Source organism: Saimiri boliviensis, chromosome 8, assembly GCF_048565385.1.
Source record: "Saimiri boliviensis isolate mSaiBol1 chromosome 8, mSaiBol1.pri, whole genome shotgun sequence".
NCBI classification, from domain to species: domain Eukaryota; kingdom Metazoa; phylum Chordata; class Mammalia; order Primates; family Cebidae; genus Saimiri; species Saimiri boliviensis.
The window spans coordinates 110039083-110066339 of NC_133456.1; the positions used below are offsets into that span (position 1 = coordinate 110039083).

Sequence of the window (27257 nt, forward strand, 5' to 3'; positions counted from 1 at the left end):
GATAAAAAGGGGCATGCAGCATAACGCTGGTCAGCTTTTCAGAGGCAGGCCGTAATGCAAAGTGGCTGTTTAAATTTTTATTCCGTCTCATTCCTAATAAATGGGATCTGAGATTTTTGCTCTGACTTTCCTTTCCCTCAGGGTCTACAGCAAGATAGTTAGAGAATGTAAATGGACAAAGGATAACAAAACCTGGCTAAGAACTAGGAAGGAAGGAATGGGGTATTACCTTATGACTGGCAACCCTAAGCAATTTGGCTGGCTCATCAGGCAACCTGGGTGCTACAGTGATTAACAACAATGGAAACCAGTTCATCATGCTCAAGAATTGTCTGCTGACACTAATAGCTATGGTTTACACTGGCTAATCTGTTGTCAAGGAAGTAAATATTAAATCATGAAGCAGAATGCCCTTCCAAATAAACCTAGAGTATTGTTAATGAAAAATAGAAGAGGCAGCCTCAAAACCTTGTAAACCTTGTGTAGGGAAGCCTCCCTAAAGTAGGCTCATGCTCAAACACACACATCCTATCATGATTTCATTTGCATATCACTCTCTACTGTCACAAAGGGGTTTATACAGTTGCCACAGCAGCAGCCTAATAATGGGTTCCAGGTGACAGCTTTGCCACTAGGGTAATGTGACTGTAAGTGGCTGACATGTGGAGTCCTTTGATGGTGCCTTCAGACCTTCCTGGGTGATAGCAGAAATGAGAAAGATCTTATGATAATAGTTTTAGAAGCCAAAACATTATCTTTGGACTGGTTACCTGTTACCAGCCAGAGTTAAGTTTAAGAACCACCCTCCCTTTGCTATTTTCCTTTATAGCACTCAATTCTGTGTGTTTCCTCTAGCCCCTACCAAACTTGGTTTTATGCTGTTATTACCTCCCACTGACATGAATTACTAAATTGCAGGAGTGATTAAAGCAAATATTCTAGCTCAAACTGGGCCCTGAGCTTGTCAAGTAATATACAGTTTGAACATCTTGGCCTCTAAACTGCTTTGGGGGCCAATAGGGTTTGAAAAATGAAACAAGGAATATATTTAATGAATGCTATTGTCCCAGTGTGAAACATCAGTATGGGAAGTGAGCTTCCCTTACTCCCTAAGGGAGTGAAAACCACCACAGGAAGCAGAGTCAAGGACGACTGAGGAAAGGGCACATGGCAGCTCAGGTAACAGCTGCACGCTCCTGGACTCCATATTTATTCCCACAACCTCTGCCAGTCTCACACTCCCCCACTGTGGCTTTCAGATCCCATCGTCATGCAGTGCGCTGTGTAACCATGAGATCCGTCAACCGTGCATCCTGGGAACGTGGATGAGCAGTGTGTTGAGGCTGATGAGTGGGTTTCTTTCTGTGAAAGTGTTTGTCAAGGCCAATAAGCCCCTAATGTGGTGTTGCCCATAACCATGTGTCTGAAGTGTACTAAACCTGGAGGGGTAAGGAATTAATGGGAAAGATGGGCTAAATGTGGTTAGACTCCGTTAATAGAATAGTCTAGAACATTACCTAAGGCATGGGCATTGACATTAATTTCCCAGAGTCACCTTTTGTTTGCCCAAATCTGCTTAAAAGGATCCAGAGAGTGAGAGCCCCCCACCACACGGGGAAGGCCCTATGCTGACTGAAATTGCCAGTCACGTTTTCCTTCCCATGACTCTTCACTTGGGAGCCCAATGCAATATTCTAGCTTAGTTTCTTTTGCATACCAAAGCACTTGCTCAGATTGGTCTGTTTGTCAATGAAGACTTTAGCAGAGATAACATTTCCAAAAGGCATGAACATCTGCAGAATGTCCTGGTCTCCAAATTCTTGTGGAAGGTGGTAAATAAAGAGGTTTGCCCCCTCTGGACCTAAGGAGGAAAAAAAAAATCAGAGTAAGGTATTCCTTGAGTCTTAGTTTCCAAAGTCTTTTCTTAGGAATACTGTAACAACAGGTAGGCTAAGCATTTCGCTTTCTTTCAATACAAAGAACAAAACAGATCGGTAAGTGTAAAGTGCTGAAGTGACTTTCAAGAAAGCAATCATCCTTCAGATTTTCTTGATTTCCAAAGACATGCTGGCTACGAATGGCTTCCTTTTCACAGACAGTCTTCTGTGAGTCCCTGGTACTACAGCCCCCTGGCATGCATTTCAGTCACCTCTTGGGTGGCCATATTTTCTCAGGTATAGACAGGCTCTGAGAAGAAAAAAGGGTGCTCTGTGCATTCTAAGCAAATTGTAAAAATTTAGAATAAATTTGCCTAGTTGTCTAGTCAGTTTTGATTTGCCAAGTCTCTTAACACACAGTCTAATAATCATCTTTATGAGAAATGACTGGCACTGAGTCGACGCAAGGAAAGAAGGTAGCCTGAGTCTCGGCAAATACCGAGGCAAGCCAAGCTCTGCCTGCCCACCCTCCTTTCCCAGCAAATACAGGCAGCAAGGAAAAGATCTTGGCTCCACCGGTTGCAGAGGTATGTGCTCCTAAGCTCCCCTCACTTTCCCTCTTCTGACTCTTCCCCACCCATATAAGCACCATTTGAAAGTTAAAAGCAGCACAAAAGGAAAGAAATATAAGCCGAGGGAGATAAGGGCTGGTTGTTTCTTGGGCATTCCAGGCATGGAGTCTTCCAAGGAGGGGCGCTCACCGAACTGGTGAGGTGACTTCTGCAGCACATCAGGAATCCTCAACTGGCCTCCACAGGAAAGGAACAGGCCTGCCTGCCGAACTGGACAACCCCAGGGGACAGCTACACTGGGGTTCCTAGATGCGGGAAGGGGGTCTGTGTGTGAGATGAAGAAAACTAAAATGGGGATAAAAAGAACTTTGTAAAAATGTCAAACCAAGCCTCTTCCCCTGCCTAGACAAGGTAAATCACAAAAAACTGTCCTAATGGTTAGGACTTTTCACAAAGAAAACTTCTTGAGGCAAACTGTGGAAGCCACAGAGGTGGAGTAGTTCTTTCTCATTTAAAAGTGGGTCTTCATGACTACTGTAAATTTTTATATTGCTTCCAATTTCCATGGACATATCCATATTACAGGCCATGGGGAGGAGTGTGTTTTAAAGGGACATGATTGCAGGGAGGCCTTGAGTCCCCAGATATTTTCTGGTTTTAAAAGAATCAAAACTTAACATGAAAAGATGCAAAACCCAAAACACTGGAAAGGGATGTTCTGAGTGCTGCTGTGTGTGCATCCTCGGCGATATGTTTGCCGGTCAGATTTGCTGTCCCCAGCTTTCATGTTCCTGCTGCACAAAAGATCCAAATGCACAAATGAGGGTTACTGGGCCCCAATCTGAACTGTGAAGCACATCTCACCTCCTGAAGCTGGGGTGAAAATACAGTTTCAGTGCACATGACAGATGATTGGGTATGCCTGAGTAATCCTAGCTCTCTAGAACGTTGCTCATGCTGAATGTATCTTTGCCCAACAGAGACCGAGGAAACACAGAGACCACTAAACAAACACAAGTAGGTTTTGTCCTTTTGCTCCTGATACTCTCCCTAGAAAATGTCAGTAGCGTCTCTTGACACAGATTCCCCAATTTTTTCATCACGAAGAAACAGTTTGGTTTTGTATATGCCTCAAGTTTTTAATACTAAAGGGAGAACAAATATTTCATATGGAAAACCTCCCTTGTATGCAAGTAAGGTGGCTGAGATGAAGAGGAAAAAACAAAACACATTAAAAAAAAAATGAGATTTTTACCTGTGTGTCATCTCTCTTCCTCTAGAAGTGGGACATACCTGTTCACAAGTCACCCCTTCATCAGATTTCTCCTGGTGCACGTTACTGTCACTTGATAGATTCTCTGGTACACTCACTACTGGTCCTGGCTGTTGGGGTGTTCATATTTTGTCCCTCTCATAGGGCACCTGATCTGGCATAAAGCACTGGGGATGTTTGTAGGAGCAAAGCTTTATGAGGCCACCAGTGTCCCCCTTCCTCAGGGGACTCGCCTCCTGCAGGTGGTAGGGAGATGTGGGCCACCAGAGGCTCACTTCCTGTCCGGGGAAACCACTCCAGGCACGTGACTAAATCCGTCACACTGACTTCCAGGTCTTGTGACCTTTCACAGAACTGTGGAGTAGAAAATCTAAACATCTATTTAGTACTGGAATTCATTATTAGTTTTTGCTCTGCCTGGCATCATTTGCTTTTAAAATTACATTTTAAATATTAGGAAGATGTTTTAAATTTCTTGAACACATATTAAATGAGTAAGAAGGGAATCAGAAGAGAAGGATGAGAAGGTGGGAGATGATTAAAGAAATGCTGAACAAACAAAAAACCTGAAACCATGCTACTGAAAACCCATGCCCTTAAATCCAGAGCTGGCAATGGTTATTTTGGCAGATTTTATCTTAATCTCAGAAGGGAAATTACTGCACTAAGCAGTAATCCCTAAAACTCAACATGAGGAAGTTGAGGGCAGTGGGCTCAGGTGAAGCAACTCAAAACATGCTGCTTCAGGGTCCAGACTTTATCCCAAACAGTGATATAGTTTACTGGAAGGCCCTCCTCTAATGGAGAATTGACCACCATTCTCTCAAACCATGGGAGCAACCGGCCTTCTGGCCTCTGCGTGAGGATATCATCATCCTACAGAATCCTGCTCTCTGCCCTCAATGACAGCACAATACTCAGACCACAGACAAAAGGAACACACACAGGCCTTTCTTTGGGAAGACGGGTGATGTTTATGATGTAGAGTCTCTTTCACAGGCCTGGGGGAACCACAGTTATCTGAACCTGTGCATGTTTCAAAAGCCTACAATAGCCACAGCTAAGAATAAAGAGAAAGTTGAAATAATGAAAAGTAACTTAGCCTTTCATATAGTTTTCATTTTAAAAGTGATCTCCATGTTATTTATACAAAGAAAAAAATCTTTCCCTTCCTTCAAAAAAATACATTAATATCTGTTAAGCTGTGTTCTCTCAAAACCCACAACTTGTTTTAAGTCAGAATATTCAGATAAAAGCAGTTTACAACTATGGGGAGGGTAAAAGAGAAGGGAAAGAAAATCTCCTTTAGTACTTCTCTATTCTAGCTTTTTAAATCCCGTATCTAAAGAAGTCAGAAGAAAATAAGTATCATTTAGCAGATTTTGCTCTAAAGGAGCTTCAAAATTAAGGAAGAATCAAATAAAAGAATGACCAATGATCCTTATTTGGACTTATGAACCATTTCATACTTAGCTTTAATTTATTCTTAGCATTAAATTCCTGGAGTTTATTTTGCTTTACTGGCAGAGAAGCAAGGTAATCAATCACTTACTTGCTTTCCCTGAAGACCCCCAATTAAAGACCAAGTCAATCCTAACCATGGGTTTTGTCATTCACCTGGAAACCATCGCCTACCGAGAGCCAGCCACATAATCACGGGGTGTGTGGACTCGAAAATCCTGGCAAACACAGGACAGAGAGTGTTTCACCTACCGAAGGCTGTGGCCATCCATCTCCTTCCACTAACAAGGAGTTTCTGTCTATGGGAAAGTTGATGGTCTATGCTGACTTGGGAGAGGGAGGTCCCTGGGAATTTTCTGTAGGCAGCAACTATTAGATCATTTATGGGAAATGAGTAGTTTAAAGAACTTAATTATGGGAGGGGGTGAGTAGTCAGAGGATATTTGGGGATTGTAAGAAAGGTGATCAACGTTCCTGGACTTAGAGCTGCAGAGATGCCATAACCCTTCAGAAGATGTAACTGGGGAAAAATTTAAAACCATTTATCTGCAAAGTCAGACTGGTATATACACACACAATGGACAAGAACGTCATCTAAACAAGATGGATGAAGAATTAAATTAGAAGGTAGCTATAAGACCAAAGGAGAAAGACTGAAATCAATAGTCAGGTTTTTGCTTTTGTTTGAGGGAAAGGGGTCTGTGTTCCCTGATGGGAGTACAGTGGCTATTCACAGGCACGACCATGGCTCACCGCAGCCGCAGCCGCAGCTCCTGGGCTCAAGCGATCCTCCCACCTCAACCTCCCAAGTAACTGGGACTGCACGTACATGCCACCACATCCAGCTTTCAGTTTTTTTTTTTTTTTTTTTTTTTAACATGAATAATAGAACAACTGCTTTCTGTTATGACATGGCTTCAATTTGATACCTGCTAACCGTACTCTAGAGGCTAGTACTGCCTGTTGGGCTGGGCCCTGCAGCCCCTACCCGAGCCAAGGGTGGCACCTACCTTCCTTCTGGCTGCCTGCAGCACTCTGCTGCTGCAGCAGGCTCTGGCTGTACAGAGTGGGCAGCGCGGCCGCTGCGTACTGCTGAATTCCTGAGTAGGCCTGGGTGAGGGCGTCCATGGTGCCAGCCGTGCCATTCGTCAAGCCTGTGGCGCCAAGTCCTCCATTCAGAGCCGCCATACCTGAGAGCATTTGAGCAACTTTACAAAAAACCCAACAATAGAGAAGAGAAACAGCACTTATTCATTAGTGCTTTCCAAAGGAAGTTAGAGAATCATTTGACACAAGTACAACAGCAAGTACATGCAGCTAGCACACAATTACACCGACAGGAAATTAAAAATGAAACTATGAAGAAAAAAATGATGATAATGGGGAAAAATGACCTAAGCCATGAGAACCCTGACTCTCTAGGCCAGTGATTCAAATGTACCGTGGCACTAGTTAGATGAGACAGCTAAATGCCATGCAGCGTGCTACTGGCAAGTACCATTGTTATCTTTTGGAAATAAAAGCCTTTTGCTTCTCAGAGGCTAGGAGCATGTAAAACACCTTAGGAGCAGAGGCCTGTAACATCTGTACACTGAAATCCATGTACTGGGCTCTCTGAGGAGCTATGGGATGGCTTGCAGGGCTGAGGAGGAAAGGATGAAATAAAACTTTTTTCCCTTAAGCTGCATGTAAGGAAATGGCAGAAAGGACAAGTTCTGCACTCCTGGACCCACTGGACCCGGTTCTGGGAGTTCTAGTGTGCGAAAACTGGCTTTCTCCACCACTAGATAGATAATGATGTCAGGAACTAGGACCTTAGGAATAAGTAGCCTGGGTGATGATGAACTGAGGCACAGGAAGAAATGTGGGCGCTTCCCAAAGTCACAGAGCTGAAGCTACTCATTCAGAATCAGAGTGGTGCTGTTTTCAGCAGCACACACACACCTGAGTGGCAACTGGGGTTTCAGCCACTGAAAGAGCTCCGTGTCATGTTTTCCAGTCAGCCAGAGACAGAGCCATGCCTATGGGCTGGATCTTGGCTATCACTTGATGGGAATGGCAAGGTGGCCAGCAGACTCGAGTTTCTCCCCTTGTTTCCTGGCTGCTCTTTGGCTCTACTGGGGTTGCTGACTGTCACATTTTCCTTGAATACTGACTCAAAGCAAGCAACACTTCATAGAGTGCTAACTTCCATAAGAACTCAGGAAATGGAAGAAGTGACATCACAATGACCTCTAGATCCCTTTATGATCACAATTTTTAAAGAAAAGATCTGATTCTGAGAAGATCTTACAATTGGAGATATGAAAACAGCAAAGATGACTAACTGAAAAACAGGAAAGAAGTCTAATGAGAACGGAGGACAGCGAAGGTAGGCTGCCTGGAAACACCAGGGAATCCGGCAGCAGACTGACCGCCACACGCCTGGCCACACAACTGCCCTAACAGAGCCGGGGGAATGTTCTGTTTACTCCACTTGTGCTTCTGTTTGGCCAACTTCACCTCTTCAATTAAAAAGGACACGTGTTAAGATATGAATTGGGCCATGGCTTACTAGTGGAGGACTGTCATTGTGCCTCAGCTAGGGTATTCCTGTGCTTCTCAGAACAGACACCAAGCAGGGGCGGCGAGGAGTGTGTGAATGGCGTGAGGAAGAAGTGACAGCCTCCAGGGTGCAGGCTCAGCTAAGAGGTGTTGCAGGTGCAGTCTGGCTGGGTCTGCTTTCGTTTCTTACTATGAAGGGGTCTGTTCTCTCTTTTTATGTCACATAAGTGCTGTCCAAAAAGCATCTACACAGATTGTTCTAATTGCTTTAAATGATCCCTCAGACACCAGCAAATCACAGTCACCTTCCTGCTACTGTGGCCACCAGGAGCTGGGGAGTCATTTTTCTCTTCCTGAAATAAGAGTGGTCTTATTTCATCCTCACCTCCCAGTATTTTTGTGATGCAAAGACACGTCTGTGTTTTCTGCGACAAGTAAGAGGAGTACATATGATAACTTGGGAAGGGCCGGGCACCGCCGATCAGTTCTGTTGGTCTCACTTTCGCCAGGATGTCAACAGGGCTGTGGATTACAGATGATCAAGCTCTGGGCACAGCCCTCAGGAAACACAGATGCCTGTGTAGAGGCAATGCTGGCGGGAGGGGAGCGGCGACTTGCCACTCTGCTTGGATTCCAGGGCATGAGGTTCTTCTGGCTGTGCCTTGATGCCAGATGAGCATGGGGTGAAGAGGGCAGCTCTGCTTCGATGGATGCCTCCAAGTTCCCACGGAGGGGTGGGGAGCAGCGCATCACCATGCTGCCTTGTCTGCTGAGGGTCAGAGTCTTCAGGCCCTGCCACGTGAGACCCACAGGGGCACCTTCCTGTGATATGCAGCTTCCACGACTTGGCTACTCCAGAGTGCCAGATACACGGGTGGCATTTCATGGCAGTAGCCACTGGGCCCCAACTCCTTTCTCTGCACACAGCCGTTTTTTAATTATCCATGTCAGGAAAACCACCTTTCTACTTTGAACTTTTTCCTCTTTTTGTCAAGAATGTTTTTCTCTTACAACACAGAAGCAGAATGAACTTCCTGCTCTTGAAATACTGGATGGGTGTTTCAGAGGGTATTCTGAGGCTTGAATGTACAGTCCAGACAGTGACATTCCAGCCACACCCTCCACTCCTGGGTACACTTCACAGAGGCTGACTGTGTCTCTGGACTATACCTCAGAGGTCATCTGCTTTCTGGAAGGGTCGTGCATGTAGGAGACAGCTGTGACTGGCCCTGTTTGCCTGGGGAACGGGGGAGGTGGCAGAAGTGGCACCATGAGCAAGGGATGCAGAGGCACAAGGGGCCTGTGCCGGGGACAAAGGGAGGGTCTGGCCTCTCCAGCCCAGGGCTCACCACCTCCATGATATAAATATCCTTGTGAACAAAAAAGTTCTAACAAGTACCAGCGCACGGAGAATATTTTAAACCACAACTAAGAACTTCTGGGAAGGTGGTTCCTAGGTCCAGGGCGGAAAAGCAGCTGAACACATGGTAGGATTTGAAGAACCATCAGAGGCGGTCTTCCACTTCTGAGAACAGTTCCTGTGAATCACCTGATGTGCTCTAGATGAAATAATTCTATCACAGATAGTGTTTGTTAACCCTGGCTGCAGCTACCTGATTAGCTCTAAAAGCTCTGGATAACAGAAGCAGAGCTGTAAAGAAAGTTAAGTTGAATAAAATGCTTCCACTTCAAAGAATAGGGATTTTCCTTGAAATGGCCACACGGATCGACCACTTCCTCTCATTTACTGTCATCTCCATTCCTGTGCATGCTATTTAGATGAGGAAGGCTGGAAGCAAGTGACAGGTGTGGCAGTGCACAGCAGGGAGGCCTCTGCACCTGGCCCATCAGGAGGCTGGGATGCAATGTGACTACTGAGTGCTTTCTGCTTAATTACTCTCCAGAGGCCCTCAACTTTCGATAGAGACCCAGGAGCTGGGAGATGACTGAATCTGTTAACATGACACTGAAGGACTAACCCAGAAACATGAACGTGACTATTTTTTGTACAGCTGGGGGGTGGGGGGTGGGCGGGGGAAGCGGAAAACAAAGGAGATGACACTGAAAAGTAGAATCACAAGCCAAGTGCCATAAGCAGATCACATTTACTGCAAGCTGTCCTGCTAGGTTTTATCCCAAATCAGAAAGAAAATGGAATAATATTCTCAACAGATTTCTAACCACTTCACTGGTGTCTAAGTTTTCCTTTATACAGATGAGAGATTATCCTTCTAAGCTGCAAGCTGATAAATGAGAAGTATAAAATGTCTACAACTAGGGTAGATGAAGATCACTACACTGGGTGTCACTTATACACCTGCCTCTGTTATTACGGGCACAAATGTGTGTGGGGCTGTGTATAACTTTATGCATATTAGGAATACAGACTAAAACAGTAATTTCACAATGCAAATAGTGCCAAGCCACAAAAATATTCCCAGAGCATCTTCTCTTTTCTGTACTTCACAGAAAATATTTCCATAGACACTTTTCAGCAGGCATCTACAGCTGTTTTTTTGTTTTTGTGTTTTTTTTTAAAACAGTCATAATTTTAGCACTATATAGTCAGCCATTTGACCTACGCAATAAAACAAGAAAAAATAGAGATGTCACTTGGCATACACTGAAACATAAAAACAGAGACAGACTCTTGAGTCAAAAAAGTATGTTCTTCACCTTAGTTCAGGTATTATCATACAAAACATGCTCAGGGAACCCTGAAAAAATCCGGAGGTGAACACCGATGGTGATTCACATGTGTTCCTTCTTTTGATGTTGATGATTCTTTCATTTTTATAGCCCTTTCCTTCATTAATGTATAAGGGAATAAAAAGGATATCAAACTCAAACAGTTTAATTTAGCTGCTTGTCTACTGACCAGAAACTTACTTTTTTGGGAGAGGTGTTAGGGCCTCGGGCAGGAAAGAAAGTAAAACATAGGTTCTAGTGAGCCATTGACCTGCTTTCTTGCTGGCTGCTGTGTCGGTGGGCAAGAGCTGGCTCTATTCAGACAACCTGAATACTCTCCAGATGGAAACAAATAATGGCTGCTGAGATGGGATTAACAGCAGTGCTATGGAATGCTCAGTCAACTATTTGAGAAGCTGACTCTGTCCAGATAACCACTGCTTGACAACTTCCTTTGGGAACTATCCAGTGGAACTGATAGTATAATCATCTTTGTGGAGAAGGAATGGTCTCAAAGAGGATACTCGATCTTGTAAGGTTTACTCTTGATATTTAGCAACAAGCAGCAAATATTAGCTCCAGGTCAATGCTGAGATTGTAAAACAGCTCTGCATTAGTAACCCTTTCCAATTATAAGGAATGGATTTTCATTTGTGCCTGGTTTTGGGTTTAATATTAAACATTTTCTTGGTTCATACTATCTAGTAGGCGTTACTTGAAACCAGAAATGTTCTTCATTTTCTATGAACTATACAGACTTATACGAACCCAATGGCAAATAATTTCAAAAAGCAAAACAATTTAAAACTGTTGTCCTTGCCAGAAGCAAAATGTATGTCACACAAGACCCCACATAAGAACTACTCATGGTTTCTCTGCCATTCAACACAGCCCCGCTCCAGTCCCTGACGAGTACGATGGGAAAATCTCAGCAATGCAGAGCAGAGCAGCGTGGACAGGGCAGGACGCAGACAAGAGGACACACACACACACCAGTCATGAGCACGTGCTGAGGAGGACAACCATTCCCACTGGCCTGTTACTCTTCAGACCAAGGACAGGCAGGCGGTCAAATCAAAGTCCTTGTTTTAGGGGAACTAGGTCCTGGGGCAAGAGAAGCAGCATGAGGGGATGTGTGCGAGCACAGACGTCCTCGACCTAGGTGAAGGACATGGTCAGAGCGAGGAGCTGTACCGGAAACAGGGGTCAAGGCAGTGAGGTTCCTACTTGGCTGCTGGAAAAGTCAAAGCTGGAAGCGGTTCTAATGAATTAAACACTGTGGCTGCCGCAGGGCTACCACTTCACGGGCTCCACGCTAATCACAAGCCATCCCATTTGGGAGGTATGGTCAGCTAAAACTTGGTCCATGTTTTTGTTTTTCCCAGAGCTTCTGAATAAATGGATGTACTACAACCTGAAAATGTCCTACTTTTTTCTTTTGAGATGGAGTCTCACTCCGTCACCAGGCTGGAGTGCAGTGGTCTAATCTTAGCTCACTGCAGCCTCTACCCTCCCAGGTTCAAGTGATTCTCCTGCCTCAGCCTCCCGAGTAGCTGGGACTGCAGGTGCACACCACCATGCCCAGCTACCTTTTGTATTTTTAGTACAGATGGGTTTCACCATGTTGACCAGGATGGTCTCAATGTCGTGACCTCATGATCTGCCCACCTTAGCCTCTCAAAGTGCTGGGACTAGAGGCGTGAACCACCATGCCTGGCCAACTACTTATAAACATGATTTATCAGGATTATAAAAGTTAATTTTTATTTGGATAAATTTTAGGTTCATTTTTCTACCAAGTCCATGGCAAGGTATTCTGAGCTTGTATAGTATGAAACTACTGGGATTAATTTGCTTTTGAAAATAATATTGCCTGATTACCCTTATATTAATTTGCTTTTAAAAATTATATTGCCTGATCACCCAAAAATAGTGCACTTATTGAACCACTTATTGGTTTAACATAGGGCAACAACTGTCAAGGACTCATTTATTAGAAATGAGAATGGGCAGGTGCTGGGCTGCCTGGTGGGGGGCGGGGCTCCTGTATCAGCAGCTCTGTTGGCTGTCATGGATCTTCTGGGCTTGGCTACTCTTGGGCAACCAGGGAGTCGGAAACGGAGGGACAGGGACATTACATGTCCCCTCTGTGGGCTGAGGATCAGTTTCCCCAGTGTAGGAACCCACACCAAGCACGAACCTAAAACATGACTTATCCTCTGGGTGGCACACTGTTCCCCTCATCAACCGAGAATGACAGGAGCAGGTGGGCTGCAGAGAGCAGAACCTGGAGTTCGTCGGTCACTCCATCTGGATGTCTCGGAACCAAGTACAATTCTGTGAGTGATTTGCCTCCAGCCTATTTCAACCTGCCACAGCTAAACAATGTCCCTTTGGATGGTCACTGATGTAGAATGACCAGTGCCTGTGGTGCTTAATAAAGATTCCGATCCTGTCACTTCGGGCAGTGGCTCCTCTCCCCTCAGTTTCATTTCCTTCTTTCCAAGGCCTCATTTTGTCCCCTATTTAACTGTCATGAATCTTTGGACTCTGGAGCTGGAGGGAACCTTTAAGAATCATCTGATCCAGAACTTTCCATTCTCAAATGGAGATGATCAAGCCTACAGAGGGAGCAGCATCTGCCTGAGTTCCCACAGCTGCCCGGCAGCAGAGCTGGGTTCAGGTTTCTAGCCTTCCAGTCCATGAACTTCCCATAACACCCTGCCTCACAGACAGAACTGACCAAAATCAAACCAAACTCCTGGAAACCTGAAAATAGCTGCCAGCCACAGAACCCCATGGATGAGCACATGTGCTGTGCTACACACTGAAAAGAATCTGGGGATGGAGAGTGGTCAGGGAATTTTTGCGGCAAATTGAGCGTAGACAGCTTCTGCCTATCAAAGCATGTGCTCCTCCATCCCAAGTTTTAGTTCTCCCCTGGCATATCCTTTTTCGGGTCATTTCTGGCTGACCACTTTCTGTGGAGAATTTGGGGGAAGGCTGTCCACCAGAGCAGCAAATACTCACTGTTGATGGTACCTGCTAGTGCATTAATATTATTCAGTCCAACAGTGGCCCCAGCCAGTCCTTGCAGAGTCCCGAGAGAGGTCAAGGAGTTCATGGCTGCACCAGCAGTGGAGTTGGGGGTCGAAGCAGCCACTGAAAAACAAAAGAGAGGAAAGTGGGAAGAGAAGACACAAGGTGAGTGAGAGCCAAGAGAAATAGAAATCCTTCTGTCACCATCTCAGTGGACGGAGCTGAGAAGCTGTGCTTGTGGCTTTCGTGTGAAGGACATATGGGACTGTACTTGTGACAATTTTGATAGATTTGATGATTAAAAACATCATCATAGTGTGGTTTTGCCAGTACAACAAAAACACACACTCATTGCTGGGTGGTGGGGAAAAATCTGTGAATGGGAGGCCTGTCCAGCCAGGTTTATACATAACAAAGTTGGCAATAATTCTTTGGTTTCATTATTTGATAATATCTTTTTTTTTTTTTTTTAAGCCTATGTGTGTGAGTAAGATGGGCCTTTATTTTTCCTTCTTGTACTGCCTTTAGTTTTGCTATGAAGCTTTTGCTAGCCTCAAAATGACAAGGAAAGTGTTCCTATTATTTTTCTGTTCTCTGGAATAAACTGTGTAACACTGAAATTAATTGTCATTTAAGTGTGTGGTAGAACTGGCTAGTAAAATGTTCTGGAATATGTCTTCATGGGAATATTCGGAAATGCTGATTACATTTCCCTAATAAATGGGATTATTGAACTTTTTTGTTCTTGAATCGGTTTTATTAGTTGCTGCTTTCTAGAAATTGATATATTGTTTTCCAATTGATATATTGTTTTCAACTATATATTGGTATAAAGTTATTCATAATATCTTCAATATACTTTTGCAATGAAAGACATTTAAACATGTCTCATTCATTTGGTCTACCTGATCTGGAAGTTCCTGGAAGAAGCATGTTAACATCTGCTGTAATTCCAACTCCTCCATGTAAATGTGTTTATTCTTGGAAATGATCCTATCTTCTGGTGAAATAAACCTTTTTGGGACAATCTTTTTGTTTCTAATTTTTCCTTGAAGTCTGTTTTGTATGATGTTTTGTGTAAAAAGCACCAGTTTTTTTGGGCTTTTACATTGGATATCTTTTGCCATCTTTTTACTTACCTGTTTATGTTTTAGCTACATCTCTAATATACAGAAAGGTTTAAAAACAACACAGCCTGATAACTTAACAGTCTTTTAACAGCAGCATTTAGATTTTGTTCTATTTGTTCTGCTAATATTACATTTCTTTCCTCTCCTTTCTTGCTGTCCTTGAGGTTTCTCTTTCAATTCCATTACCCCCTCTACTACTTTGGAAGTAATGCATGGTATTTCTATTCTTTTGTACATGGCCATAAAAACTTTAAGTCATCCTTAACTTATGCAAATCAAAGTTACTTATCTTTGCTCTTTGCCAGAACAATTCAAGGACTTGGGAATACTTTAAGGTAGAAAAGCCCCCTCTGAACCCAGGTGTGGGATATTCATGCAATCATGCATTTTAGTTGTAGCTTGGTTTTCATTTTTTTATCCAGCACATCATTATTATTCTTTATAGCACATATTTAGATTTGCCCACATATTTCCCACTTTTGCTTGTTATTCTTTCTTCTTTCATCTGGGTTATTTATCCTTTAGTTTGAAGTTATATCAATGCCACTTTATTTTGTGAGGGTCTACTGGTGAAAAAGTCTTTAAGCTTTGGTTTGTGTGAAAATTATGTCTTTATCCTAGTTCATGCAGTATTTTTTTCCTGGACATTTGAGATTGACAGGTTCTTCTTAGCACATTTTACAGCCTTCTGACTTCCATTATTACTGTTGAGATGTCAGGTACTGAGGTGTTTGTATTTCTTGGAGGATGGTTTTTCTGTTTTAAAGATCTTCTCCTTGTCTTCGGTGTTCTGCATTTATCACTGTGGTGCTTCCAGGTTTAGACTTATTTTTATTTTCCCTGCTTGGAATTCTTCTGGATCCCTCAATATGTGGATTTTTGTTTCTGCCTTTTATCAGTTCTCAAAGTTCTTGGTTATTAGCTACTCTTATATTGACTTTCCCCCATTCTCTCCTTTCCACTAGGAATTTAGTTAGACCTAAGTTAGATCTATTTCGTGTCACTTAACCTGTCACGTTCTGTTCTTCGGTTGGGTGTCATCTCCAAAATCTGTGTTCCATCTCACCTCATTCTCTTTCAATTCTATGTAATGTTCTGCTAAACTTACATATCCATATTTTACAATTTGATTATATTTTTCATTTCTAGAATTTTATCCATGTGCGTCATTTTTCATAATCACTTGCTTTTTCATTTGTCAAATTCTTTTAATATATAAACGTATTAACTTTATTTCTGTTGTATGCTAATAATTCTAGTATCTGAGGTCTTCATAGATGTATATATGGTATCTAATAATGTCCCTGCTATTTCTTACTTTTGGTACTTGGTTTTCTTGTATATTTTGTGGGTTTTTTGGTTGTGAGCTTAACTAACTTCGAACTTTATTTCTAAGGGTAATTTGAGGCCTGGGTTGAAGATGGGTACTTTTAAGAACGATTTACATTTGATTCTACAAGGTGCTGGAGAAAACTACAAGCTGGGGATACTTTAACTTCATAGCCTAGGGTTTTTGACTATTCAGATAAAATCAAATTGGTATGTAAACTCATGTGAGGGATGGTTAATTGTTAAGAATTCTCAGAGGGAAATGCCCCTGGCCCTACCTAACACTATGTTTTGAGATAGGCAGTTTTCTGTGTAGTTTTCTAAAGGGGAGTACTTCGTATTCATCTTTACACTGAGAGTTAGCCTTTTGTGGTTTCAGGCTTGTATGGGGAGGTTCTCCTATTAAATACCTCACAGGAGCCTTGGACTTTTTTCTATTCCTTATGGTTAGGAAAGCTTTGAGAACAGATACTTGAATTTACTTGGTTCACCAAATATCCTTAAGGGGAATGCCACCTTCAGTATGTTACCTCTTCTCTGAGTTTCCTCTTTCACTTAATCATTGATTTATAAGTATTTTTGCTAATTGACTAGTTTACTGATGTCGTTAAAAATATTTTTTAAAAATTATTATACATTTTAGGGTTTTTCCCAGTGGGAGTTTTCGAAAAACCTACACTGCCAGAAACAGAAGTCTCTCTTATGTGGGGTATTTCCCAGGAACTGTATGGGATGCCACTCTACATGTAATAGTCCTTTCCAGATTGCTGTGTCAGTAAGTAGTATGTTAAAAATTATTCCTAGTACATGTTTGAATTCTAAACCAGCAATAAAGGCCTGAACCATTTTCACACTATTTTAGGGAAGTAATTCTAAAAGGATATCTGTGGGCCCTCTTTCCAGTTAAACCACCACAGCAGATAAAAATGATAAAAACCAACCAATCAAAGTCTCTGGAAATTGTCCTAAGGTATCTATATGAAGAAATATTTTTCTCAAGAAGATTTATCAAATCTCAGCATGAACAGCAAGCATCTGTGGCGTGTGAGCTACAACCCACAACCTGCTCCCTTCTCTGGTACAAATACCCTCCTCTGAAGCTCAGCATAAAGGAAACTCTACCCTGTGTGGGTATGGCCAAGAAGATGGGGCTCCCCCTTCCCACAGCTCCAAATACACAGGATTATGGTTTCTCCCAGGGAGGAGGAGACCACCAACACTGACAATTCACAGCTCCCACCCCTGCCAACTCTGTGGCAGAAGCTCTATTCTAGGCCAAGAAACAGAGAGGTCCCTTCCTCAGCCCAGCCTCTACTCATGGGGTGGAAGCTCTACCCCAGGAATAGTATTCTGAGAGCACTGAATTCCATTCATCCCACCCATCTCACTCACCGGTGGAGGGTTTATGCTGGGAGAGGCAAGCAGAGAAGACCAGTTGCTCCCATGCCCACACAGCACCCTTCTTGTAGATGAGAGGTACCATTCACAGAAAAGCAGGCCACTGTCCCTGCACCACCTTCAGAGCAGGGAGAGAGAGGACACAAGAACACAAGGCTCTGTAGCTTTCCCTAAGGAGAACTAATTTATTTGGAACACAGTATGGGAAAGTTCAAGACTAAGGCACTGTTAGAAACAAGAGAAATTGTGTTGGTGAGCAGTTAAGAGTAGGCAGTAGCTCCATGATAGCAAAGTAGACCAGCTGAAAGCTTAGCAGAGAGAGCAGGGAAAGGGACAGCTAAGAAGAGTCCTCCTGGGGTCAGAGCAGGCCTCAAGGACTGGCTGAAAGAGCACTCCTACGAAAAGGGCCCAACTGCAGTCAGAGCAGACTGTGGAGACAATTTATGCTCCAGGGCCAAAAATAATAGAGCTAACCACTGAAGATGAGTGAAGGCTAACAGCTAGAAGTGGAAACAACAGAGACACAGCAGCCAGAAACTTAACAGAGATCAAGCAAAGAGGCAATGAAAGGGAGCCATCTGGAAGAATTTAGTAATTTAACAAAGGAAAAATAGGAATGTCACTTATAGCCCAAGGATGTGTCCTCTGAGGAGGGACAGCAGAGGCACAATGCAGGGGAAGAGACTTCACTGAATTATTCTTGCTAAATCACTAAGGAAATAAACACAAATGAGAAGCCAGTCGGGAAATGGTTATGTGTAGTGGGTAAGGAGGATTAATTAGTACCCAGAACTTGCTGTAATAACTACAGTGTTGCATTATGAAAAAAAACTATGATATATGCAAATGAACAAGAACATGCAATCTGTACACAGAAAAACACAGGAAAAACCAGACAGCAGACAACAGAAGTGATGCCTAAGAGGACCCAGATGTTAGACTTAGTGGACAAAGACATGAAAGCAGCTATTATAAATATGATAATCTAAAAAATCATGCTTTAAGGATTATAATTACAATGTTTCATCAAATAATGAATGTCAACAAAGAGGCTGAAATTATAAAAAGAAAAAAATGGAAATTCTTTTTTGCATGTTACAAAGTAAATTTATTTCCTTCAACATTTGTAAGTCAACACAGTACATGCAAGTAAGTAGGACAGAGACCATTCGCAATTCTAAGAAAATCACACTGCCTAGCATGTGATAGACATCTGCCGGGCAAATGGTGGCATTTTAAAATTTAACTTTCAGTTGGAAAGTGATGGAAATAAAAATTAAACTAGACAATTCACCATATAAAAACAATTTTAAATAAGGGTAACTGCAGTATAGTAATCTGCAAAACACTGATGAAACTTTAATAAATAAATGTGACCTGAATTGAACTGACAAGTTTTAATGGACTACATGTAATTTATTTGTGTCCTGGTTAAAAAAATGAAAATTCTGGGGCTCAAAAGTAAAGAACCAAAATGAAAAATTCATCATAGGGCTCCACAGTTGGTTTGAGTTGGCAGAAAAATGAATGAACTTGAAAATACATTGACAGAGATTTTACAGTCTGAAGGACAGAAAAAAGAATGAAGAGAAATGAACAGTGCCTCACAGAAATATGGCACACCAGTAAGCACATTAACATACATGCAAAGTGTGTAATGTGTGTACCAAAAAGAGAAAGAAAAGACCAGAAAAGAAATTTCAAGAGATAATGGCCAATTTTTCCCAAATCTGATTAAAGACATTAATCTGCACATCCAAGAAAATAAATGCTAAGTAGGATAAACACTATAATCTATACCCAGGCACATGACAGAAATATGTTGAAAGTCTAGGAGAAAATCTTAAATGGAACAAGAGACAAATGATTCGTCATGGATCCTAGTAAGATTTAACAGCTGACTTCTCAGCACAAACAATGGACCAGAGGTCAGTAAGATGACATATTCAAAGTGCTAAAAAGAAAAAACCTGGTTGGGCGCAGTGGCTCACACTTGTAATCCCTGCACTTTGGGAGGCCGAGACAGGTGGATCACCTGAGGTTGGAAGTTCAAGAACAGCCTGACCAACATGGAGAAACCCCGTCTCTACTAGGAAAAAAAAAAAAAAATTAGTCAGGCATGGTGACACATGCCTGCAATCTCAGCTATTTGAGAGTCTGAGGCCAGAGAACTGTTTGAACCCAGGAGGCAGAGGTTGTGGTGAGCCGAGATCATGCCACTGCATTCCAGCCTGGGCAACAAGAGTCAGACTCTGTCTCAAAAAAAAGAAAAGGAAAAAATATATTAAGTAAGAAGCTTACATCCAGCCAAACTATCTTTGAAAAATGAAGAGGAAATAAAGACATTCCTGTGTGGACAACTAATGATGAAATCCACTGCCAGGAGACCTGTCTTACAGAAAATACTGAAGTTCTTCAGGCTGAAAGCATAGGACTCAAGAGAGTAATCTGAATTTATACAAAAAAAAAAACAAAAAAACAAAAAAACCAAAAAAAAAAAAAAAAAACCACCAATAAAAGTATGTAGCTAATTATAAAACAGTATAATTGCATTTCCCCCTCCTCTCTTAACTGATTAAAAATCACTTGACTAAAACAATGTGCATATAGCTGTATTGTTGGATCTGTTAACATACAGAAATGTAACATTTGATGATAACACCACAAAGGAGGCGTGGAGCTATACTGGAGCAAGGAAATTGCACTAGATAGTAAATGGAATCTGCAAGAAGACATGAAGAGAACCAGAAATGATAAATGAGAAGGTTACAAATGAACTCTATAAATATACGCCAGCTTTCCTTTAGTCTTTCAGTTTCTTTAAAAAGAGTTAAAGATGGCCATATAAAGTAATAATTACAACAACATGTATCTAAATAATAGCATGAAAAGGGTAGGAGGGGAAAGAATATACAGGAAGAACAATTCTATATGCTACTGGAATTAAGATTATAAATCTCAAGGAGATTCTGATAAAATATAATCTCTATTATAAACCCTAGAACTACTACTAAGAAAATCAATTTAAAAAACATTGAAGACAATCATTAAAGAAATTAAAGTGTTTTACTAGAAAATATTCACTTGCTACAAAATAAAGCTGCAAAGGAAAACTGGACAAAGGCATGGGACAAAGAAAACAAAAAGTAAAATGGCACATGTAAATTCAGTTGTATTCATAAGACCATGAAATGTGAATGAATCAAACAATCCAGTCAAAAGGCAGGGATTATCTGACTGGATTAAAATCAATGACGACCACAATAACAACAATGAAGAATGACATGTAACGATATGCTGACTATAGGAGGCACACTTTTGATTCAAACATATAAAAAGGCTGAAAGTAAGAGGATGAAAAAATATGCACCATGCAAACAGCAACCATAAGGTGCTGGACTTACATATTCACATGAGACTAATATAGATTTTAACAATTTTAGAGAGAAAGAAAATGGGGTCAAATGCTCACATGGCAAAGGAACTAAATATACTATCATGAAGTATCTGTTTTTGTCCTGATGAAATGTAGCTAATAAAATAACTCCAGTGCCAGTATGTAGTGACAAGTAGAAAACCCTTATTTAGGGCTATATTTTTCTTTTCCTCCCTCAGAATCTTCATTCAGATCTAAGGGAAGGGAATGGAAAGCAACAAGCTAACCAGATAAGATATTCTCACACGGTATAGAAGAGACAGAGCCAGATAGGATGAAGTATGAAGTGGAGTAAACTGAGTAACTAGACCAGGATGTTCTAGCACTCAGCTGAGAAACATGTACAAGCACCTACGTCAGAAAGGCCCCAGAGGTGGCTGCCATTCATGCTAATGGAAAAGTGTGGGTGGCAAAGAACTAAGATCAATAACCTGGAGACAAGCTTGCTAACCAGTGAGCAACAGCAGCTTCCTTGTGGCGAAGTGCTCCAAGGACCGGCTATCGTCCTGACAATGGGGAATGGCCATTGTCATTGCTGGAGAAACAAACAAGACAGGTTGTTGCTCTCTGAGTCTCTGCAGCCTGCAGCATGCAGAACCTCAACTTACAGCACAGACCTCACCAGTCTCCACTTTTTTGCACTGTCACTGGGGAAAGTCACCTGTCTCTGTGGTGAGCAGGGGAAGGATCATAGAGGTTGGCTGGGCATGGGGCATCACTGAGAAGAGCAGGAAAAAGGGTCCTGCTCAGCCCCATTGCTACTGAAAAATGAAACTAGCTCTCAATCAAGAACACAACTCTATAGTTTTTCAGTGGAATCTTAAAAACAAAAATTGGAAGCAAAATGGGTTCATTAAGTCTGACTCCCCTGGACTCAGTCTGTTCCCTCATCTTTCCAAGCTTCTGTTTCACTGTCTTTAAATGGACGAAGAAAAAAGGTACCTAATTTACTGGGTTTTTGTAAAGATCAAATAATCTACGTAATGAATTTGGCACTGTCTTTGGCACCATTTTTCGATCATTATCAGTTGTTAGGTAGAGGTTGAACTGAATAGACAAAATTATATAGCATCTATTTCATGTAACAACGAAAGCAGGTGACACTTTTCTCCACTTTCATCTAAATATCTCCAACTGTTGGTGATTACTCAGCCACTGGTCTGGCTTCTGCTGGAGGACCTTCTTCCACCTTGTAGGCAATCACAGGGAGGGCCCTGTATGCTAGGCTGTAACCTCTCTTCCTATGATGTCCACACTGTGAACTGCCAGCCCAGAGATGCCGCCTGCTGCACCCTCATCCAGGGACATCCAGAGCAGTGCCCATCTGTGCCCAATTCTAGAGTGCTTCACCTCAGAGGGCAAGGGAGAAGAGGCGCTAGAGGACGCCAGGTCTGGCTGATCTTATGCTCAGGGATGACTTCTCAAATCCTCCAAGTCGCCAAGGTGAGTCTGCAAAAAGGTGTGTGGATGCCACAGTCTGCTCTCATGTGGATGCCTCCCAGTGGTGATGGCAAATAGTGAGTTGGAGAGAGAACCTGTTAGGTACAGAACACACACATGGGGGAAGCCTAGCTCAGGGGGCCACGGGAGAGGTGGAAGCAGCTTAGAAACTCCCTGGGCCCATTTTGTTATTGATGACAGTGAGTCAATATGCAAATTAGGTCTTTTTACACCCTGGTTTCCTGTTTAAAAACTGGGAGCCTGGCTACAGCGAACTGGACATTCTTTCTCACTTCTTACTACGTTGTTCTTGGACAGTCCCAGTAGAAAGATGAGGAAAAGGTAAATAAAAAGAGGGAGAAGAATCCAGCATGAGACTGAGAAAAATTAACTAGATGACTTGCCTTAAAGTGGAAAGACCCTCTGCCCGCTACATCATCAGACAATACTTTGAAAATTCACCCCAATCCACGTCTCAGTTGAAGAGGATAGCTCTATTACACATCTAGCCACCTTTAAGAACCTTTTGAATGTTAAGAAATCATCTATTTAAAGCATAAGAGAAACTCCAGTTTGTCACACAGGCCACCTCAATCAAGTACTTAAAGACTAAACGTTCAGCAGATGCACAGTCTCTAGAGAAAGAGACCCTAGACAGAGAGACATGCAGTGCCACCAACACACACTCTCCATTTCTGCACTGGTAGACTGGCACGATGCTGCCTCGGACAACCATCCACATTCTTCCCGCCCCAAATTCCTTCAGTCTGTGCTGAGAACTGTACCCTACACTTTCTCACGTACACATTTTACAGAATGCCAAAGGAGCAGCTCAGGAGAGACGCAGTCTGCAAATATTGGCTCATAATCATCCAGAACGCCTCTTCAAGAGAGGATGCACCATCCAAGCAGGAGGAGGCAGAACAAAGCCAAGAGGAACCCAAATGGAGGCTGCAAAGCACACCTTACCTTGCTCACACAGTGGCTGCAATAACTTGTATATAACACATTTTAGGCCTGTTGTACCACTAGTTAAAAACCTTTCAACCAGGCCATGGACATTCAGACCAGCTGGCTTGCCAGGAAAGAAAATGGTCAAGCAGTCAAGGATGGCCATGTTTTTATTAGCTCATGTGGCAGACAAAGTCTGTGCCCTTTTTCAAAAACGTTGTGTGGGACAGGGTAGGGCATGGAGAATAGGAGAAGCGAAGTGGTCCAGGGAGACTGGTGGTGAGGATATGCTCACTTTGGCCTGGTCACATAAGTTCTTTGCTTGTTTGACCAGGAAAGCTCATTGTTAGAAAACTCTAAGTTGAGTAATCCCAAACACTAATCCCAACTGAGAAGACAGGATGGGTTCCTTCTCCTCAGAGCTGTGCTAGGTCTCTACCCAGAAGAGACTCTTGTCTTAGGTTAAAACTGTAGGTCACAGACTGAATGCCTAGGTCATTAGGTGCTAGAAGATCACCTAGAATAGCTGCTGTTCAGTATCTTAAACAGAGTGGAGAGCCATACCCCCACAACCAGTGCAGAGCCTTCCTTCTCTTCCTAATTCCCACTGACAGTAGTAGGTAACAGTACAACTTTCAGATGGATCTTTTACTGAAGGTGGGATCCTCTCAGGCAAACTGTGAACTAGACTGGAGTCTTTCCCGCACTTGAAAGATAAGCAGAGGCCCAGAGTGCTGAAGGGACTGGCCCTATTGCCCGCGTGAGGGATGAAGGATGGGCACCAGCACCAGGTGTGGGCATGAGAACTCCACGAGGAGGCCAGTGGCCTTTGCCACTGAGGGATGCAGCAGTTGTGGAAGAAGGCCTATTCGGAAAGCTTTCCCAAACCAACCCAGATAAATTTCCAGAGAGGCAAGGATATGAGCTCTACTTTCCAGGAAAAATTTCTTTTCTCTGCCATGTGGATAACCTGGACCACCTCCCCGTGGCCCCCCACCAGCCTTGGATTTCCCATGGGAGGAGGTGTGACTAATCAGACTGGTAGAACTGGGAAGGACCTGCATTTACTGGGCCAGAGCTGGGGGAGGAACACAAGAGTTGAACTAGAAGATGCCACTGTGTGTTTCACAAAGGCTTTCCCGTTCTCTCTTCTCTCTCTGTTCTAATGGCTCCATTCCTGGATAGGACCCAAATAAATTAAGCTAATTTGGGTCCTAAGGGCTATGTTTGGAGCGGGAACTAAGAATTACCATTAGGTTCTCTGTTCACCCCCCAGCCAACCCAAGACATCCATGTCCTAATTCCTGGAACCTGTGACTATGTTAGGTTAGTTACATGGCAAAGTAAAATTAAAACTGTAGATGGAATGTGCTATGGTTTCATTGTATTCCCCAAATTTCATGTGTTGGAAACTTAATCCCCAATGTGGCAATATGGATAGGTAGGGCCTTTAAGAGGTGATTGGATCATGAGGGCTCTGCCCTCATGAATGGATTAATCCATTCATGAATTAATGGGTCAAGGCATTTATGGGTTATATAACATGAGTGGAACTGAGGCTTTATAAGAGGAGGAAGAGTGTCCTGAGTAAGCATGTTAGTATGCTCAGCCCCCGGCTATGTGATGCCCTGCACTGCCTCAGGACTGCAGACCCCACTCGCAAGAAGGTCCTCACTAGATGCACCACCTTGACCATGGACTTCTCAGTCTCCAGAACTGTAAGAAATAATTCCTCATTAAAATAAATTATATAGTTTCAGGTGCTGTGTTATAAGCAACAGAAAATGGACTACAAAAGTTGCTAATTAGCAGACCCTGAGATGGGCAAGATTATTGTGGATAATCTGGGTGGGTTCTTGTAAGTGGAAGGAGGAATCAAGAGAGAAAAAATCAGAGATGGCAGCATGAGGATTTGCTGGCTCTGAAGATGGAGGAAGGGGCCATGAGCCAAGTCAAGCTGGTGGCCTGTTTAAGCTGGGAAAGGAGACGGATTTACCCCAGAGCCTTCAGAAGGAACATACCCTGCTGACACCTTGACCCTAGCCCAGTGAGTATGCTGAGTTCCTAATCTATGGAACTTCAAGATAATAAATATATGTTAAGCCATGAGGTTTGTGGTAACTTGTCATCTCAGCAACAGGAAACTAACATTCTCCAGCTCTGCTGCTAATAATGAACACAGCTCAGGTATGAGTGCTCGCCATGTGCTGCTCATTGCCATAAGCACGTCATGCGTGTAAGCCCATTTAGTCCTTTACAGTTATACTGTGAAATGAAGTGGCGTGTGCAAGGTCACAACTCTCAGTGGCAGAGCCAGAATTAAACCCAGTGTTATGCTGATGTGGAACTCAAAATCCTGTTTGGCCTCTTGTGTCTACCTAGTGGCTACTACAGACATTTACTTATGAAAGCAGTGAACTTGCACTCACTCAGATTTGCCTTTAAATTTTTGGCTCTGTCCCTTCCAGTCTGTAAGAACTTGGGCCATCTACTCCATTCAGCTGAGGCTTCGTATTTATCCACAAAACAAGAGTAATGTGCCCTGCCTCTGTGGATGCGTGTGACAGTCCAAGAAGGTATCACCGATGTCTGATACACAGTGGGTGATCCATATACATGTGTTCAGTCTGTATCTGAAGAAGAATCTGGGTATTCTGTTCTCAAAAGAGGAACTGCATCTTTTCACTTCAGTTTACAGCAGTTGCAGTGAAGATTCAACATTTTCCTCCCCAGAGAGGCGACTGCACGGATGATGACTAATTTTGCAGCCTTTCTCATTAGTCTGGTCATCAGGAAGGTCAGTCTGTGTGTATAGTTTTCAGAGCATCCTAAGGAGGGTGACCAGACACGAAAGTCGAGTTGAAAGAGAGTGAGCTGGTAACAATAAAACTGAGCCTAGAGAGGTAAAGACTAAGGCAAGAAACAGTCTTAGATCTTGACGTGAGAAAGACAGATATTCTTTGCAGCTCGAGAGACCCAAATTAGGATCAGTGGATGAAAGCTGTTCAGAGGCAGATTTCAGTTGGATACAGAGGGAAGTTGGCTAGGGAAGGTAAGTCTTCCGCAGTGAGCCACGCTGCCTCTGAAGCACTCCAGTCCCTGTTTGTGGGGTGAGAAAGCAGACACCTCCAATGTATATCAAGGGGTTTCCGCAGACCCCGAGGCTAGGCTTGATGGCCACAAGGTCCAAAAAGCCAACTTCTGAAAAGCTCTGACTGTTTCTAGTAGTGCCAAACACATGCTGGCTTCATCTCCTGGCAGAGAAAGAGAGGACTCCATGAAGGTGGGGTTCTAATGCTTCCAGGCAGAACTCTGGTGAAGCCTCCAATTTCCACTGCCCGTAGCAGAATAGAACAATGTGAAAATCCCCCATCCATTTAGAGACCAGAGAGCAAAGGATCTACATAAATACAAGCACCATTAAGCTTAAAGTAGAAATAGCTTTTACTTTCTGTCCCAGGAAAACCTACACAGCAGCTGCCACACCAAGCACACCCAACTCAATCCTACATGAGCAGATCACAGAGAATGTCACCAAGAAAAAGACCACAGTGGTGTGGTGTCAACTCCCTCTGGCCCATGGCCCTGGGCGGTGGATGCTTTGCAGGCTGTTAGGTCTGCTGTTGTCTGGGTAAGGCGGGCCCAAATCTGTCCTTTGGGGGTGTTGTAGCCACAGACACATTTAATGGAGAAAGTCATTATTGTAAAGTTATACAGCCTTGAATCTCTGGCATCAGCACCACCTGGGCTTCTGTCACTCCCGCTGAGCCGGACGCTCTGGTTATGGGGCTTGGGCATCTGAGTTGAACCAGCCCTTGGGTGCTGCTTTTCATGCAAACGTTGGGGAACTACGGGTCTCAGGACCCTCTACTGCAGTGCTGTCATATTGTACCCTGATTGGGTGAAAACTGGAGTCTGAGGCATGAGAAGGTGAGAGGATGCAGGGAGAGGGAAGGTTTGGTTTGTGACAGGAAAGAACAACAATCACTGGGCACCAAGGAACCCAGAGTCAAAAACTAGGTGGGAGTGTAAGTTACGGTTCTGTTCTTCCCAAGGAAAAGAATCCCACAGAAGACAGTGTGTTGAAGAACAAGGATTTGCTTGTCTGCTTCCCTAGAA

At 43.1% G+C, this 27257-nt stretch overlaps 1 protein-coding gene and 1 pseudogene across 33 annotated transcripts in view; one reads left to right on the forward strand and one right to left on the reverse strand.

Moving 5' to 3' along the window:
* The window catches only part of CELF2 (CUGBP Elav-like family member 2), an 854288-nt gene that overhangs the window by 8774 nt on the left and 818257 nt on the right, over window positions 1–27257 (reverse strand). For 13 of the 33 annotated variants that reach the window (XM_074405053.1, XM_074405047.1, XM_074405055.1 and 10 more), the window contains 3 exons: window positions 13446–13577; window positions 6194–6391; window positions 1718–1861 (listed from right to left, as the gene is read on the reverse strand). In XM_074405053.1, the coding sequence (XP_074261154.1) occupies window positions 1718–1861; window positions 6194–6391; window positions 13446–13577 (474 nt within the window). The remainder of the gene's footprint in view (window positions 1–1717; window positions 1862–6193; window positions 6392–13445; window positions 13578–27257) is intronic. The other 20 variants (XM_074405048.1, XM_074405046.1, XM_039478525.2 and 17 more) reach the window with 3 other exon arrangements.
* Window positions 6389–9736, forward strand: LOC141585457 (putative uncharacterized protein CELF2-AS1; annotated as a pseudogene).